Consider the following 17,708-nt stretch of genomic DNA (forward strand, 5'->3'; position numbering starts at 1 on the left):
GAAGGAGCCACGCTGTAGTGCGACATGTGGGAAGGAGCTGTGCTGTAGTGCGACATGTGGGAAGGAGCCGTGCTGTACTGCGACATGTGGGAAGGAGAAATGCTGTACTGTGACATGTGGGAAGGAGCCACGCTGTAGTGCGACATGTGGGAAGGAGCCATGCTGTAGTGTGACATGTGGGAAGGAGCCATGCTGTAGTGTGACATGTGGGAAGGATCCACGCTGTAGTATGACGTGGGTAAGAGCCGCGATGTAGTGCAACATGTCGGAAGGAGCCATGCTGTAGTGTGACATGTGGGAAGGAGCCATGCTGTAGTGTGACATGTGGGATGCTGTAGTGTGACATGTGGGAAGGAGCCGTGCTTTACTGTGACATGTGGGAAGGAGCCATGCTGTAGTGCGACATGTGGGAAGGAGCCGTGCTGTACTGCGACATGTGGGAAGGAGCCGTGCTGTACTGCGACATGTGGGAAGGAGCCATGCTGTAGTGTGACATGTGGGAAGGAGCCACGCTGTAGTGTGACATGTGGGAAGGAGCCACGCTGTAGTATGACGTGGGTAGGAGCCGCGCTGTAGTGCAACATGTCGGAAGGAGCCATGCTGTACTTCGACATGTGGGAAGGAGCCACGCTGTAGTGCGACATGTGGGAAGGAACCATGCTGTAGTGCGACATGTGGGAAGGAACCATGCTGTAGTGTGACATGTGGGAAGGAGCCACGCTGTAGTGTGACATGTGGGAAGGAGCCACGCTGTAGTATGACGTGGGTAGGAGCCGCGCTGTAGTGCAACATGTCGGAAGGAGCCATGCTGTACTTCGACATGTGGGAAGGAGCCGCGCTGTAGTGCGACATGTGGGAAGGAGCCGTGCTGTAGTGCGACATGTGGGAAGGAGCCGTGCTGTAGTGTGACATGTGGGAAGGAGCCGTGCGCTTTTATTACTGTGAGCAACTATGCTGCATTTTCCCTGTGCAATCTTCCGGGCACATAGGTCAGTCTTTCCTCTGGTGCTTACCTCTGCTCTGCCAGTCTGATGTTCTCCTCCTGGAGTTGATGAAGGTCTTCCTTGAGTTTCTCCGAGTCGCGCCGACTGTTCTGCAGCTCTGCCCGAGATGTCTCCGCGTCTCTCTGCTTTAGCTCTAAGTCGGTTTCAGCTTTGCTCAGCAATTCTTCTTTCTTTAACAGCTGAAAAAAGCAAAAAGCAAAATCTTCCGTTAGACTAAGCATGAATGCAATGACGTGGAGCCATAAGAAAAGTGTTCCTTCTCTGTACGGAAGCAAAGACAGCTGTGGAAATGTAAGGGACACATATTCCAGAAATGTCTGAAACCCCCAAAATATATGGGTGTAAAAGACTTGGGGCAGAAACAAGTACAAGGGTACAAAAACATCTGGGAATCTTTCTTTGTAAAGGTTGGTCTGCTTTCTTCTTTCTCTAAGGGTCTCCCAAGTATCCTCAGATAATCTCTAAAGGAAGGCGACAGCGGTGACACCAGAAAAGGGGATTTGGATGTTTTGCCCCCAGCAGTTCGCCCCTGGGTACATTTCGCCCCCGAACATTTCGTCCCCAGCATTTGGCCCCCAGGATGTTTTGCGTCCACACATTTCACACCCGCACATTTCGCCCCCAGACAGTTTGCCCCTGGGTACATTTCGCCCCCGCACATTTCGTCCCCAGCAGTTCGCCCCCGCACATTTCGTCCCCAGCATTTGGCACCCGGATGTTTGTACCCTTGTGATTCATGAATACCTGTCCGTCATTAATGTTTTGCCCCCGGCAGTTCGCCCCCAGATGTTTGTACCCTTGTGGTTCTTGAATTCCTGTCCGTCATCAATGTTTCACCCCCGGATGTTTGTACCCTTGTGGTTCATGAATTCCCATCCATCATCAATGTTTTGCCCCCAGGAGTTCGCCCCCCAGATGTTTGCACCCTTGTGGTTCATGAATTCCCATCCATGACCAATGTTTTGCCCCCAGGAGTTCGCCCCCCGGATGTTTGCACCCTTGTGGTTCATGAATTCCCGTCCATCATCAATGTTTCGCCCCCAGCAGTTCGCCCCCCGGATGTTTGTACCCTTGTGGTTCATGAATTCCTGTCCGTCATCAAATGTTTCACCCCCGGATGTTTGTACCCTTGTGGTTCATGAATTCCCATCCATCATCAGTGTTTTGCCCCCAGGAGTTCGCCCCGGATGTTTGTACCCTTGTGGTTCATGAATTCCTGTCCGTCATCAATGTTTCACCCCCGGATGTTTGTACTCTTGTGATTCATGAATTCCCGTCCATCATCAATGTTTCGCCCCCAGCAGTCCGCCCCCGGATGTTTGTACCCTTGTGGTTCATGAATTCCCATCCATCACCAATGTTTTGCCCCCAGGAGTTCGCCCCCGGATGTTTGTACTCTCGTGATTCATGAATTCCCATCCATCATCAATGTTTTGCCCCCAGGAGTTCGCCCCCAGATGTTTGTACCCTTGTGGTTCATGAATTCCTGTCCATCAATGTTTCGCCCCCGGATGTTTGTACTCTTGTGATTCATGAATTCCCGTCCATCATCAATGTTTTGCCCCCAGCAGTTCGCCCCCCGGATGTTTGTACCCTTGTGGTTCTTGAATTCCTGTCCGTCATCAATGTTTCACCCCCGGATGTTTGTACCCTTGTGGTTCATGAATTCCCATCCATCATCAATGTTTTGCCCCCAGCAGTTCGCCCCCCCGGATGTTTGTACCCTTGTGGTTCATGAATTCCCATCCATCATCAATGTTTTGCCCCCAGGAGTTCACCCCCCGGATTTTTGTACCCTTGTGGTTCATGAATTCCCGTCCATCATCAATGTTTTGCCCCCAGCAGTTCACCCCCGGATGTTTGTACCCTTGTGGTTCATGAATTCCCATCCATCATCAATGTTTTGCCCCCGGATGTTTGCACCCTTGTGGTTCATGAATTCCCATCCATCATCAATGTTTTGCCCCCAGCAGTTCGCCCCTGGGTACATTTCGCCCCCAAACATTTCGTCCCCAGCATTTGGCCCCCAGGATGTTTTGCGTCCACACATTTCACACCCGCACATTTCGCCCCCAGACAGTTTGCCCCTGGGTACATTTCGCCCCCGCACATTTCGTCCCCAGCAGTTCGCCCCTGGGTACATTTCGCCCCCACCAGTTCCCCCCCAGCAGTCCGCCCCTGGGTACATTTTGCCCCCGCACATTTCGTCCCCAGCATTTGGCCCCCGGATGTTTGTACCCTTGTGGTTCATGAATTCCCGTCCATCATCAATGTTTTGCCCCCAGCAGTTCACCCCCGGATGTTTGTACCCTTGTGGTTCATGAATTCCCATCCATCATCAATGTTTTGCCCCCGGATGTTTGCACCCTTGTGGTTCATGAATTCCCATCCATCATCAATGTTTTGCCCCCAGCAGTTCGCCCCTGGGTACATTTCGCCCCCAAACATTTCGTCCCCAGCATTTGGCCCCCAGGATGTTTTGCGTCCACACATTTCACACCCGCACATTTCGCCCCCAGACAGTTTGCCCCTGGGTACATTTCGCCCCCGCACATTTCGTCCCCAGCAGTTCGCCCCTGGGTACATTTCGCCCCCACCAGTTCCCCCCCAGCAGTCCGCCCCTGGGTACATTTTGCCCCCGCACATTTCGTCCCCAGCATTTGGCCCCCGGATGTTTGTACCCTTGTGATTCATGAATACCTGTCCGTCATTAATGTTTCGCCCCCGGCAGTTCGCCCCCAGGTGTTTGTACCCTTGTGGTTCTTGAATTCCTGTCCGTCATCAATGTCTCACCCCCGGATGTTTGTACCCTTGTGGTTCATGAATTCCCATCCATCATCAATGTTTTGCCCCCAGGAGTTCGCCCCCCCGGATTTTTGTACCCTTGTGGTTCATGAATTCCCGTCCATCATCAATGTTTCGCCCACCACAGTTCGCCCCCGGATGTTTGTACCCTTGTGGTTCATGAATTCCTGTCCGTCATCAATATTTCGCTCCCGGAAAAAGGCCCCGGCAGTTCACCCCCAGATGTTTGTACCCTTGTGGTTCATGAATTCCTGTCCGTCATCAATATTTCGCTCCCGGAAAAAGGCCCCGGCAGTTCGCCCCCAGATGTTTGTACCCTTGTGGTTCATGAATTCCTGTCCATCATCAATTGTTCGCCCCAGCAGTTCACCCCTGGATGTTTGTACCGGTCACGGATCACATCATGACTGTCACCAATATGTCACGATCGGGGTGACCTTTGGCCAGCCCACGGCTATGACACGTGCAGGGGGGCTTATCTTAGTTATCCTTCCACTGCTCAAATGTGAAGAAAACACACACAAGGCTATTGACCTCTTAGTTTACCGCAGGGGCTTATTTTAGTTATCCCACTGCTCCTATAATATAACACGAACTGCAGGGATTTATGTATATTCCGCTTTACAGTTCCGTGTGAGAACTTGCAGCTCTCTGGCGCCCCCCTTGCCCTCAGGTCAGATTAGGTACTGCACCTGGGGTAATTAGTCGCCAGAAAGCCTGCCTGCTAGGTAATGGCTATTGGGCACGCTGCAGTGAGGCGATACAGTTATATGAAAAAGTTTGGGCACCCCTATTATTCTTAAGCTTAATGTTTTATAAAAATTGTTTTGTTTGCAACAGCTATTTCAGTTTCATATATTTAATAACTGATGGACACAGTAATGTTTCTGCCTTGAAATTAGGTTTATTGTACTAACAGAAAATGTGCAATCTGCATTCAAACAAAACTTGACAGGTGCATGGACAGCCCTCTTCAAATGATCCCACAGATGTTCAATGATATTCAGGTCTGGGGACTGGGACGGCCATTCCAGAACAGTGTAATTGTTCCTCTGCATGAATGCCTGAGTAGATTTGGAGCGGTGTTTTGGATCATTGTCTTGCTGAAAGATCCATCCCCTGCGTAACTTCAACTTTGTCACTGATTCATGAACATTATTGTCAAGAATCTGCTGATACTGAGAGGAATCCATGCGTCCCTCAACTTTAACAAGATTTCCTGTGCCGGCATTGCCCACACAGCCCCAAAGCATGATGGAACCTCCACCAAATTTTACTGTGGGTAGCAAGTGTTTTTCTTGGAATGCTGTGTTTTTTTGGCCGCCATGCATATCCTTCCCCTGAACAACTATGTTGAATAATCTTTGTTTTCAGATCATTAGACAGTTGTTTTGAGGAGCCCATGATGCCACTCTTCAGAGGAGATTCAAACAGGAGAACAACTTGCAAGTGGCCACTTTAAGTAGCTTTTCTCATGATTGCATACACCTGGCTATGAAGTTCAAAGCTCAATGAGGTTAGAAAACCAAAAAAAGTGCTTTAGTAAGTCAGTAAAAAGTAGGTAGGAGTATTTAAAACAAGAAAATGATAAGGGTGCCCATACTTATACACCTGTGAAATTTTGTTTGAATGCAGATTGCACATTTTCTGTTAGTAAAATAAACCTAATTTCAAGGCAGAAACATTACTGTGTCCAACAGTTATTAGATATATGAAACTGAAATAGCTGTTGCAAAAAAAAACTATTTTTATAAAACATTAAGCTTAAGATTAATAGGGGTGCCCAAACTTTTTCATATAACTGTATAAGTACTTCCACTCAGGCAGGAACAATAATTATCAATGCCGCCGTCGCTACAACGACCCCCAAAAGCACAGGACACTTTATGCCGCCACCAGCTTCGATTAACGGGTCCGAAGCTAACCCAAAACAGTAGCGTAATTCCCTTCCAGGGACTGAGTGTACATTTTAGAGCAGGGGAACGAAACTAGTAATTTAAATATTTTACTCCGAAAGATTAGGCAGTGCTTATAAAAAGATTACAAAGATGTTACAATAAGAGACAATTGAAAGTATGTACAAAGCAATTACAAAATAACATGGATTAAAGAAGAAAGATAAAACTCACGTGTTCTCAGATCATTTCAGGCAAAACCATGCTGGTAGGCGGAGCCACAAATGTCCCAGTGCATCTGGAGGTCTGGATAGGAACAGCTCCTCAGGCATAACTGAAGGATGGGTTATACCTGCAGCCTGGTGACATCACTAAAGGGGCTGGTTTCCCGGGACCCTCCCCTCTCCTCAGACATACAGATTTCAACAGCAATTCTTATAATTGTCATATATTCGCTGGAGAATCTGCCAGAGTCATAACACACACCTCATCCATCTTGTATTAAAATTAGCTTTCTATTGGTACCAAATTCGGGCTAGTTGGAACACACGGTTCCGGAGAAATCCGTACTTTGTACCCGTTGGGATTAGAGGCTCGTGCTTACAGTGTTTGGCAGATCTACCGATGGACGTTAGCAATATGTACTTATTATTTTCCTAGCCCAAAATTGGTGGCCCAATATCTTACTATATTAGAACAAAGAACCTCCTGTCTTAAGAGAGATATCAGACCAGTTTTAGCTGGTACAATTGTCTATCTATTGCAGCTACAGAGGTCGTAAAAATTCTTTTGGTGGGAGGGAATGAAGGATTTGGGATCCATATACACACACATTTCAGCAAGCAGAAACACAGACAGAAGGGGGGTCAGAGCCCACGGTGTGCTAACAGGGAAAACTAATAATCATATTACATTTTATACATTATCAAGACTCTCCACACAGGTCGGGACCTCAGCAAAAGGGAGAGAAGTAATTTTTATTTTCTGATGATGAGCAAACTCCGAACATTGCCTGTTTGGGGTTGGTGTGGTTGAACCCGAGCAGGCAATGTTCGATACAAACCCTGTCACATCTTACCTGGATTTCACTGAAATCATGGAGAGCTATGGCTGCAGATTACAGTCACTTGTCATTGGTGCTGAAAGTTGCTGATAAACAGCTGGTTCAATGCAGAATACAACTGGACCCTATTCTTTGCCTAATCTGAGGAATGGGTATCTATAGAAAAACGGATCCTGAAGTGAGAATACCACCTTTATCTGATGCTCCATTCTTTTGTATACTGGCAGAGTGTTCTGTGAGGGATAATCCCAAACCCCCCCATCTGAAGACCTGATAAAGAGGTTCTGTAGAAGCTGGTTAACCACCACTTTAGTTCAGCAAAGCCAATATCTCAGTTCTGCAGAGATGGTTGGTGGGATTAACCCTGTAGTCAGTCAACAATCCCCCTGCTTCCATACATAGCCTGCATTAAAGGGGTATTCTCATGCCGAACAGCAAAATCAAAATAAGGCAGCATGCTTCAGCAATCATGTTGCGGTAAGCATGCTGCCGATCTTCTCCTCCTGGTACTTACCTAGAAGTCTTCCGCTCATCTTTGCCTAATCTTCTCCTGGCTGTGTGGGCTGGCGATGGCCATGCTGGATCCGGAGGCCACCATGAGTCTTGGTGACAGAAGATAGAAGAAAAAGCTGGTCCAAGATTGCAGAAAAAAGGACTCTGACACCAGGTTGAGCAGAGCCACAATGCGTTTCAACGGCATACACGGTCTTCTTCAGGTGAACCACCTGAAGAAGACGGTGTATGCTGTTGAAACGCGTTGTGGCTCAACTCAACCTGGTGTCAGAGTCCTTTTTTTCTGCGCTCCAAGGACCGGCTTTTTCTTCTATAACCTGTTATTATATCCTCTATGGGGGTGCCCGGCTGGAGCTGCGGGGACTCGGCTGTTTACCTTCCCCTTCCTGGGACTACTGCCAGCGCTCTACTTACAAACCGCCAACTATTGATCTATATATGCAATTCCATGGTGACAGGAGAGGCATCCCGCCCCCTGGATTGACTGATGAATGGGGCAGGAGTGACGTCATGTCAGTGAGCGGCCTGAAGACATTCAGCCTCACTGCTGTGGCATTCATCATGCTTCATGGATCAGTGATGCAGGGAAGATGAAAAGACAGCCAGAAGCAGGAGAAGACATCACGGGGAACTGCTAGACTGCACTCCGTGACCCAAGACGCTGCAGCTGTGACAGATAAGTATGTCCAATTTTTTTTGTTCTAGGGTGATACTACTCCTTTAAGGCCAGCCAGAAGAGACACTGGGTGAGCTGCTGAAAAGGCAGCCACAGGAATCCCCAGCAATTGGGGTCCTTTATATTTTACCCCCAGGTATGTTAAGCCCTAGATGTTTTGATCCCTGCATGTTGACCCCAAAAGTTGAGGGTGGAACATCTGGGGTCAAAATGTTACGTGCGAAACATAAGATGGCGACACATCCAGGGACAAAATGCTGTAGGACAAACATTCGGGGGTGAAACATCCGGGGGCGAACTGCTGGGGGCGAAACATTGATGACGGACGAGAATTCATGAACCACAAAGGTACAAACATCCGGGGGCGAACCTGATGATGGACAGGAATTCATGAACCAAAAGGGTACACACATCCGGGGGCGAACTGCTGGGGGCGAAACATTGATGACGGACGGGAATTCATGAACCACAACGGTACAAACATCCGGGGGCGAACTGCCGGGGTCAAAAAATCCAGAGGCCAAATGCTGGGGACGAAATGTGCGGGGGCGATATGTACCTAGTGGCGAACTGCTGGAGGCGAACTGCTGGGGGCGAACTGCTGGGGGCGAAATGTGCGGGGGTGAAATCTGCGGGTGTGAAACATCCCAGGGGCCAAATGCTGGGGACGAAAAGTGCAGGGGGAAATGTGCACAGGGACTAACTGCTGGGGGGGAAATGTGTGGGGGTGAAATGTGCGGGGGCAAAACATCGTGGGGGCCAAAGGCTGGGGATGAAATGTGCGGAGGAGATATGTACCCAGGGGCGAACTGCTGGGGGCGAACTGCTGGGGGCGAACTGCTGGGGGCGAACTGCTGGGGGCGAACTGCTGGGGGCGAACTGCTGGGGGCGAACTGCTGGGGGCGAACTGCTGGGGGCGAACTGCTGGGGGCGAACTGCTGGGGGCAAACTGCTGGGGGCAAACTGCTGGGGGCAAACTGCTGGGGGCAAACTGCTGGGGGCAAACTGCTGGGGGCAAACTGCTGGGGGCAAACTGCTGGGGGCAAACTGCTGGGGGCAAACTGCTGGGGGCGAACTGCTGGGGGCGAACTGCTGGGGGCGAACTGCTGGGGGCGAAACATCCTAGAACCCTAGAAAAGTAACCCCGTAACGATCCATCCCGCGCAGATCAGTCAGTCATTGCGCCATTCAGGGTCTGTGGAGCCGGCTTACATGTAGCTGTCAATTACTAAACAGCAGCATTTAAAGGAGTTGTTTGGACTTTTGCTAAAAATCTGCAATCAGTAACTCAGAAAAATAATAAAAATGTGTGTTCTCTGTAAAGCACATTTATCATAGAAAAAAGACCTAAAAATTGATTTTTGTTAGATATACATTAAAAGGATGCATAACCTCCAATAACGGACATACATACAAAAAGGGGTAAGAGTGATACAGAGATAAATCATGGGGAATGCTAACCTCACCCTATCCTAATACCTGTTCTGCAGCCTGCCTACCAGCGGAGGTTGGCACCCTAAGGGGATTCAATAGTGGTGCCCCCGGCTCCTCGGCGGCTGACCCTCATGTCTCTGCAATGCCCTAACGAGGACAATCAGTAAACTACATGTTGAGTAGCCATAAGTGTAACAGAACAATTAACCACAATGATAGACTGGTAACATAGTAACATAGTTAGTAAGGCCGAAAAAAGACATTTGTCCATCCAGTTCAGCCTATATTCCATCATAATAAATCCCCAGATCTACGTCCTTCTACAGAACCTAATAATTGTATGATACAATATTGTTCTGCTCCAGGAAGACATCCAGGCCTCTCTTGAACCCCTCGACTGAGTTCGCCATCACCACCTCCTCAGGCAAGCAATTCCAGATTCTCACTGCCCTAACAGTAAAGAATCCTCTTCTATGTTGGTGGAAAAACCTTCTCTCCTCCAGACGCAAAGAATGCCCCCTTGTGCCCGTCACCTTCCTTGGTATAAACAGATCCTCAGCGAGATATTTGTATTGTCCCCTTATATACTTATACATGGTTATTAGATCGCCCCTCAGTCGTCTTTTTTCTAGACTAAATAATCCTAATTTTGCTAATCTATCTGGGTATTGTAGTTCTCCCATCCCCTTTATTAATTTTGTTGCCCTCCTTTGTACTCTCTCTAGTTCCATTATATCCTTCATGAGCACCGGTGCCCAAAACTGGACACAGTACTCCATGTGCGGTCTAACTAGGGATTTGTACAGAGGCAGTATAATGCTCTCATCATGTGTATCCAGTCCTCTTTTAATGCACCCCATGATCCTGTTTGCCTTGGCAGCTGCTGCCTGGCACTGGCTGCTCCAGGTAAGTTTATCATTAACTAGGATCCCCAAGTCCTTCTCCCTGTCAGATTTACCCAGTGGTTTCCCATTCAGTGTGTAATGGTGATATTGATTCCTTCTTCCCATGTGTATAACCTTACATTTATCATTGTTAAACCTCATCTGCCACCTTTCAGCCCAAGTTTCCAACTTATCCAGACTGGTATGTCAATTATCAAAAAAAAAGAATGGAAAACCATATGACAGTAGGCTGTTGAAAAAATACAGGGTGGGAGGTCAAAAAAAACAATTGTAGCAACCACGTTTTATCTCTGTTGGCGCGGCTCCACACGAGGACTCTCGCATTTTATAAGAAACGTGCCATCCTAGAAACCTTACACCAAGAACAAGGATTGGCTCCATCGTTCTTACCATGTGTTTGATTTTTCCTATTTCTTGCTGCTGAAACACTTCCAACTCATCAAGATCTTCTCGTTTCTGGAACAAGGAGATACTCTGCCTCTTCAGAAGTTCCACCTGCTCGGAAAGTTTTCTCTTTTCCTTAAAAGTGCAAAAACAAAAGGTTTCAGGAGCTGCGCGGCCGTAAAAGTAATCAACCCCATAACATCGCCCCATCTGTATCCGCCGCACGGTTTCCTTTCTCATGTTACATTATATCACATTTCTACTTTTACACAATAATAGAGTATAATCATAAAAGCTTCTCGTGGTTGGAGGATGTCGGAGATTTCATATTTCTTTTTGGGTCCAGACCAGTGCTGGATGTACAGGACCAGAGTTATTTTGTTAAGGTTTTTCTTTATTTTTTAAGATTATTTTCAGAAAATAAAGGACTGTGGTTTGGTTCTCATACACACTGTTTTTGGGTGGGAGGCAGTTTTCGGCATTAGAACGCTTCCCCTATGGTACAAAGTAGTGTAAGGGTATATGAACACGCTGCGGATCCGCAGCGGTTTCCCATGAGTTTACAATACCATGTTAACCGATGGGAAACGAAATCCGCAGTGCATATGCTGCGGAAAAAAACGCGCGGAAACGCAGCGGTTTATTTTCCGCAGCATGTCAATTCTTTGTGCGGATTCCGCTGCGGTTTTACACCTGCTCCAATAGAAAACTGCAGGTGTAAAGCCGCAGCGGAATCCGCAGTAGAAACCGCGATAAATCCGCAGGAAAAAACGCAGCGGTTTTGCACTGCAGTTTTTCCAAATCTGCTGCAGAAAAATCCGCAGTCCTCCAGAATACGTGTGCACATATCCTAAAGGGTCTGTAGGAATGTGTCAAAATTAGAATAGGGCAAACATTTCCTATTCTGTCATTATCCGGTGCTCCGTTATGCCGAAATTCAAGTTCGATGATATATACAAATTAGGTCAGCAAGTGCGCTGGCGAGAAAATCGGTGAACTTGCAGTCCTCGGCTCCTCTATGGTTGCTCCGTCCCTCCTTCTTCTTGATTGCAAGTGCAGACAGAGGATTGGCGGAATGAAGACAGTTGGGTCATTCAAGAAATAAGGGACGTCACCGGCAGGAAGAACTGAAGAGGAGCCGAGGACTGCAAGTGCACCGAAACTCCCCACCAGTGCACTTGTGAGCCTAATTTGCATTAATTTTTGGCGCGACAGATAAAAGAATAAGGATCGTTAGACACGCGTTTCGCTAAACTACCATCAGTATATTCTTAGTGACAGGCTGGCTTTAAAGGGGAGTGTTATTCATAATCCAATAGGGGATGTTACATGAAGGAGGATAGGAGTGTTTTCTGTATTCATATGGTTAAAATAGTAATATGTGTTTATTTATTTTGAGATTTAATTTTTTTTTTATAATTTCCTTTAAGCCTATACGTTACCGAACACCAAGTGTGGCTCTAAACAGGCAACAATGGTTCAGTAGAAAAAAAAAATTAAAATTTTTAAATTAATTTAAATTATATTTAATTGCTTAATTCTACTTTTAAATTACCTCTTCAAGACTTGCAAGCTTCACTAGCCACTCCTTAAATAAGAAAACAAAACATTCACAGTTAGCTTGATTTCCATAAATGTGTGAACGGGGGTGAATCTCAATACCACACAGTGCCCATTCTGGAAGAAAGCACTGTATAAAGTCCCTCTAAGTTACTGGAGACGCACCAGTATCACTACTGATTTGTATGTTCTTCACAACAGGGCGGTGCTCCAAGGGTAATTATTCGGAGCAGCTGAAAGACACGCCCATGAGGATCATGAGCCACGCCCCCTAGGAACCAGAAACGTTAGCACTGAGTAAAAATAAGGCCAATATCTCTAGGACCGTATGGTGGATTTAGAAAAAAATAAAAAAAATAAAATATATATATATGTGTGTGTGTGTGTGTGTGTGTGTGTGTGTGTGTGTGTGTGTGTGTGTGTGTGTGTGTGTGTGTGTGTGTGTGTGTGTGTATATATATATATATATCTCTAATATATAATTGCCTAGAATACTACTTCCTGCAATTTGTGCCACCTTCCTGTCCGGAGCTAATGTCCGGAGCTAATGTCCGGAGATAAGTGACGTCAACAGTGTCCAGTGTCTGATTGGTTGCCGCCTGCTGCGAGCGACCAATCAGAAACGTGCCGTACTGTGACACACTCCGCCCACCATTTTGGTGTGATTTTTGAATTTTTACCTCACAGCAAGTTTCTACTGCGTGGAGGCGGGCCCAGTGACGTTGCTCTTCAAGCTCCTGCCGAATTTCGTCAAAAAAATGATACCATTTACCAAAACTATATATATTTAGTTGTGAAGTGGTTCAGTGACATTTTCACACCAATTTTGAACTTTTGTTTGGTGTTTTCTCCATATACTGCCTATTATTTTTGTTCTTTCTTACTATTATTTATTAATTGTATTATTCTTACATTTGAATAAATAAAGTATATATGGATTCTAGACTCCCGATTCTTTAGAATCGGGCTGCCATCTAGTATATATATATGTATGTATGTATGTATGTATATACAGTGGGGCAAAAAAGTATTTAGTCAGTCAGCAATAGTGCAAGTTCCACCACTTAAAAAGATGAGAGGCATCTGTAATTTACATCATAGGTAGACCTCAACTATGGGAGACAAACAGGAAAAAAAATCCAGAAAATCACATTGTCTGTTTTTTTAACAATTTATTTGCATATTATGGTGGAAAATAAGTATTTGGTCAGAAACAAAATTTCATCTCAATACTTTGTAATATATCCTTTGTTGGCAATGACAGAGGTCAAACGTTTTCTGTAAGTCTTCACAAGGTTGCCACACACTGTTGTTGGTATGTTGGCCCATTCCTCCATGCAGATCTCCTCTAGAGCAGTGATGTTTTTGGCTTTTTGCTTGGCAACACGGACTTTCAACTCCCTCCAAAGGTTTTCTATAGGGTTGAGATCTGGAGACTGGCTAGGCCACTCCAGGACCTTGAAATGCTTCTTACGAAGCCACTCCTTCGTTGCCCTGGCGGTGTGCTTTGGATCATTGTCATGTTGAAAGACCCAGCCACGTTTCATCTTCAATGCCCTTGCTGATGGAAGGAGGTTTGCACTCAAAATCTCACGATACATGGCCCCATTCATTCTTTCATGTACCCGGATCAGTCGTCCTGGCCCCTTTGCAGAGAAACAGCCCCAAAGCATGATGTTTCCACCACCATGCTTTACAGTAGGTATGGTGTTTGATGGATGCAACTCAGTATTCTTTTTCCTCCAAACACAACAAGTTGTGTTTCTACCAAACAGTTCCAGTTTGGTTTCATCAGAGCATAGGACATTCTCCCAAAACTGCTCTGGATCATCCAAATGCTCTCTAGCAAACTTCAGACGGGCCCGGACATGTACTGGCTTAAGCAGTGGGACACGTCTGGCACTGCAGGATCTGAGTCCATGGTGGCGTAGTGTGTTACTTATGGTAGGCCTTGTTACATTGGTCCCAGCTCTCTGCAGTTCATTCACTAGGTCCCCCCGCGTGGTTCTGGGATTTTTGCTCACCGTTCTTGTGATCATTCTAACCCCACGGGGTGGGATTTTGCGTGGAGCCCCAGATCGAGGGAGATTATCAGTGGTCTTGTATGTCTTCCATTTTCTAATTATTGCTCCCACTGTTTATTTCTTCACTCCAAGCTGGTTGGCTATTGCAGATTCAGTCTTCCCAGCCTGGTGCAGGGCTACAATTTTGTTTCTGGTGTCCTTTGACAGCTCTTTGGTCTTCACCATAGTGGAGTTTGGAGTCAGACTGTTTGAGGGTGTGCACAGGTGTCTTTTTATACTGATAACAAGTTTAAACAGGTGCCATTACTACAGGTAATGAGTGGAGGAAAGAGGAGACTCTTAAAGAAGAAGTTACAGGTCTGTGAGAGCCAGAAATCTTGATTGTTTGTTTCTGACCAAATACTTATTTTCCACCATAATATGCAAATAAAATGTTAAAAAAACAGACAATGTGATTTTCTGGATTTTTTTTTCTCAGTTTGTCTCCCATAGTTGAGGTCTACCTATAATGTAAATTACAGACGCCTCTCATCTTTTTAAGTGGAGGAACTTGCACTATTGCTGACTGACTAAATACTTTTTTGCCCCACTGTATGTATGTATGTATGTATGTATGTATGTATGTATGTATGTATGTATGTATGTATGTATGTATATATATATATATATATATATATATATATATATATATATTCAGGGGACCAGAGGGAACACAATAAGTGCTACTTATAAGTTGGTGACAGGAACTTATTAAAAAATCATCTCAAGTCTGTGTGAGTAAATTATTTCCAATTAAAGGTTGAGCTTGATCTTTTATTAAACCATGTGACTACATAAAATAATTCTGAGACTTTCCTTATTATAATTCTGTACTGTGCTGTTCCTCAGTTACTCCTCCTGGAAGTGGACTGGACATTACCATTGTACTAGGTGTATGCTGAGGATCAGCACTACATTTCCAGCAGGGGTAATGCCCTATTCTTTGATTTTTTTTTCTTCTGGTCATCCTTGTAGAGTCATCGTCAGATAATATGACATTGTCACATACTTTAAGCACTCCTTTTACTTACGATTACTAGCCATATTGTTTCCCCAATGTTGTTTATGGTGCCTGATTGATATATTTATATGTTCTATATATTCTTCAACACAATTTTTTTTATCAAGAGGAAATTCTGTTTATTTTGGTTTTTCTGCGCAAATTTTTTTTTAATGATTTTCTAGTTTTTTGTTTTTTTTTTTAAATGTTCATAAATAATCCCAATAAAAAAATGCATTTTATGGTATGCAGCACCAAGGTTTCTAGGTTGACAGGCTACAAGCTAACTTTATATTTTAATCTTGTAATCAGGCCCTTTAAACCAAAAACTATGCAAATTGTAGCACACGTCTCAGCTACCTTAGCGTCTTGAAAGGAGGCTTTATTCAATTGTGAGATTTCAGACTTTGTGTCCGAACAAAAATTGCATAGGCAGAATCAACTGCTCCCCTTTGTCTCTGGTTTCAGGTGTGATTTTCATTTTGCCCACACCTGTCACTTGCCACAGGTGAGCTTGTACGAGCATCACACGCGTGAAACAAAATTGTTTACCCACAATTTTGGGAAAGCACAAACAATTGGGGTTTTGTGTGAAATTATGTCCAATTTGCCTTTTTTTTTTCTCTGATTTTTTTTTCCAATATACACAAAGGAAATAAAGGTGTGTACAACAAAATAAAGAAAACTCCCCCCATGAAATAAGATATTAGATAAATAAGATACTAGATATACAAATGAAGACTAGTGGTAATGTGAACAGAGTCCATGACAAGACAGGGCTGAAAATACAAAAAGGGACACAGAAGCGGCTCTTCACACCCACCTGGTCTTTCTTTTCAAGAGACAGCGCATACTCCTCCGCCATCTTGGCCCGGCTCGCCTGATACGACTCATTTTGGTCCTGAAACTTCCTCATTGATGCTGGGACAGAAGCAGCGAGTCACTAAGCAGACCATCTCATCACACAGACCGCCAATAGGCCGGTGTACAGATTAGTAGGGGAAACACAAAGCGCTCAAACTCTCAGGGCCAGAAGAATAGGACATTAATATCAGTTAGGGGGACATTTTTACTACACAGGTACATTCATTAATGATTGTGTGATTTTGTTGTATTTGACGCCTCATGCAAGGTGGGAATCAATGGTAAAACATTGGTGGTTAAAAGGGTTTCCAAGGATTAACAGAGAAAGTGAGCAAACCAGATTATATCACAAATGGCCGCTACGAAGAGCGTCGGCCTTCTGACAAGTGCACTTAGCCTTCAATATCAAAGAGGTTCCCTGGTGGAAAGAAAATATATGGTTGATGGCTGGAGATCTGACACGGACCCCACTGATCGGTGGAATGGGGCTGCATTCATTTCCCTATGGGGGCTGCACTCGTTCCCAGACGGGGGGGCTGCACTCGTTCCCAGACGGGGGGGCTGCACTCGTTCCCAGACGGGGGGGCTGCACTCGTTCCCAGACGGGGGGGGCTGCACTCGTTCCCAGACGGGGGGGGCTGCACTCGTTCCCAGACGGGGGGGCTGCACTCGTTCCCAGACGGGGGGGCTGCACTCGTTCCCAGACGGGGGGGGCTGCACTCGTTCCCAGACGGGGGGGGCTGCACTCGTTCCCAGACGGGGGGGCTGCACTCGTTCCCAGACGGGGGGGCTGCACTCGTTCCCAGACGGGGGGGCTGCACTCGTTCCCAGACGGGGGGGCTGCACTCGTTCCCAGACGGGGGGGCTGCACTCGTTCCCAGACGGGGGGGCTGCACTCGTTCCCAGACGGGGGGGCTGCACTCGTTCCCAGACGGGGGGGCTGCACTCGTTCCCAGACGGGGGGGCTGCACTCGTTCCCAGACGGGGGGGCTGCACTCGTTCCCAGACGGGGGGGCTGCACTCGTTCCCAGACGGGGGGGCTGCACTCGTTCCCAGACGGGGGGGCTGCACTCGTTCCCAGACGGGGGGGCTGCACTCGTTCCCAGACGGGGGGGCTCCACTCGTTCCCAGATGGGGGGGCTGCACTCGTTCCCAGATGGGGGCTGCACTCATTCCAGTAGCCACGTAGAGAATGAAAACAGTGAAGCTCCAGCATCTGACCTGCTGCTCCATTTTGTAACACGGATAAAGGTGGTCCGTTCAGAATAATAATCCCCCCGTCCTGCTCATCAGTGGTCAGACCTCCAACAATCAGTAACTATATCCATATCATGTGTATGGTCGTGTCCTGACTCTCCTGCACTGGTAGGTGTCAGTGACAAGGAAGATCGGCCATGCTGAATTTCAACATGCCCAATCCTTTTGTTCTAGACTCTTTTTATAGTTGTCTGACAGCGGCTTACTTCCCCCTCCCATGTGATAGCATATGCACGCTTGGCAAAATGGAGCATGCATGTGCAATGGGGGAGTTAGGAGGCGTAT

General features: G+C 46.5%; 1 protein-coding gene across 4 annotated transcripts in view; it reads right to left on the minus strand.

The window, feature by feature from the left end:
• The window catches only part of GOLGA1 (golgin A1), an 88,338-nt gene that overhangs the window by 63,914 nt on the left and 6,716 nt on the right, over nt 1–17,708 (minus strand). For 2 of the 4 annotated variants that reach the window (XM_069748481.1, XM_069748482.1), the window contains exons 5-8: nt 16,126–16,223; nt 12,235–12,267; nt 10,686–10,814; nt 1,014–1,183 (exon numbers count right to left, since the gene is read on the minus strand). In XM_069748481.1, the coding sequence (XP_069604582.1) occupies nt 1,014–1,183; nt 10,686–10,814; nt 12,235–12,267; nt 16,126–16,223 (430 nt within the window). The remainder of the gene's footprint in view (nt 1–1,013; nt 1,184–10,685; nt 10,815–12,234; nt 12,268–16,125; nt 16,224–17,708) is intronic. The other 2 variants (XM_069748483.1, XM_069748484.1) reach the window with 1 other exon arrangement.

Source organism: Ranitomeya imitator, chromosome 2, assembly GCF_032444005.1.
Source record: "Ranitomeya imitator isolate aRanImi1 chromosome 2, aRanImi1.pri, whole genome shotgun sequence".
NCBI classification, from domain to species: Eukaryota; Metazoa; Chordata; class Amphibia; order Anura; family Dendrobatidae; genus Ranitomeya; species Ranitomeya imitator.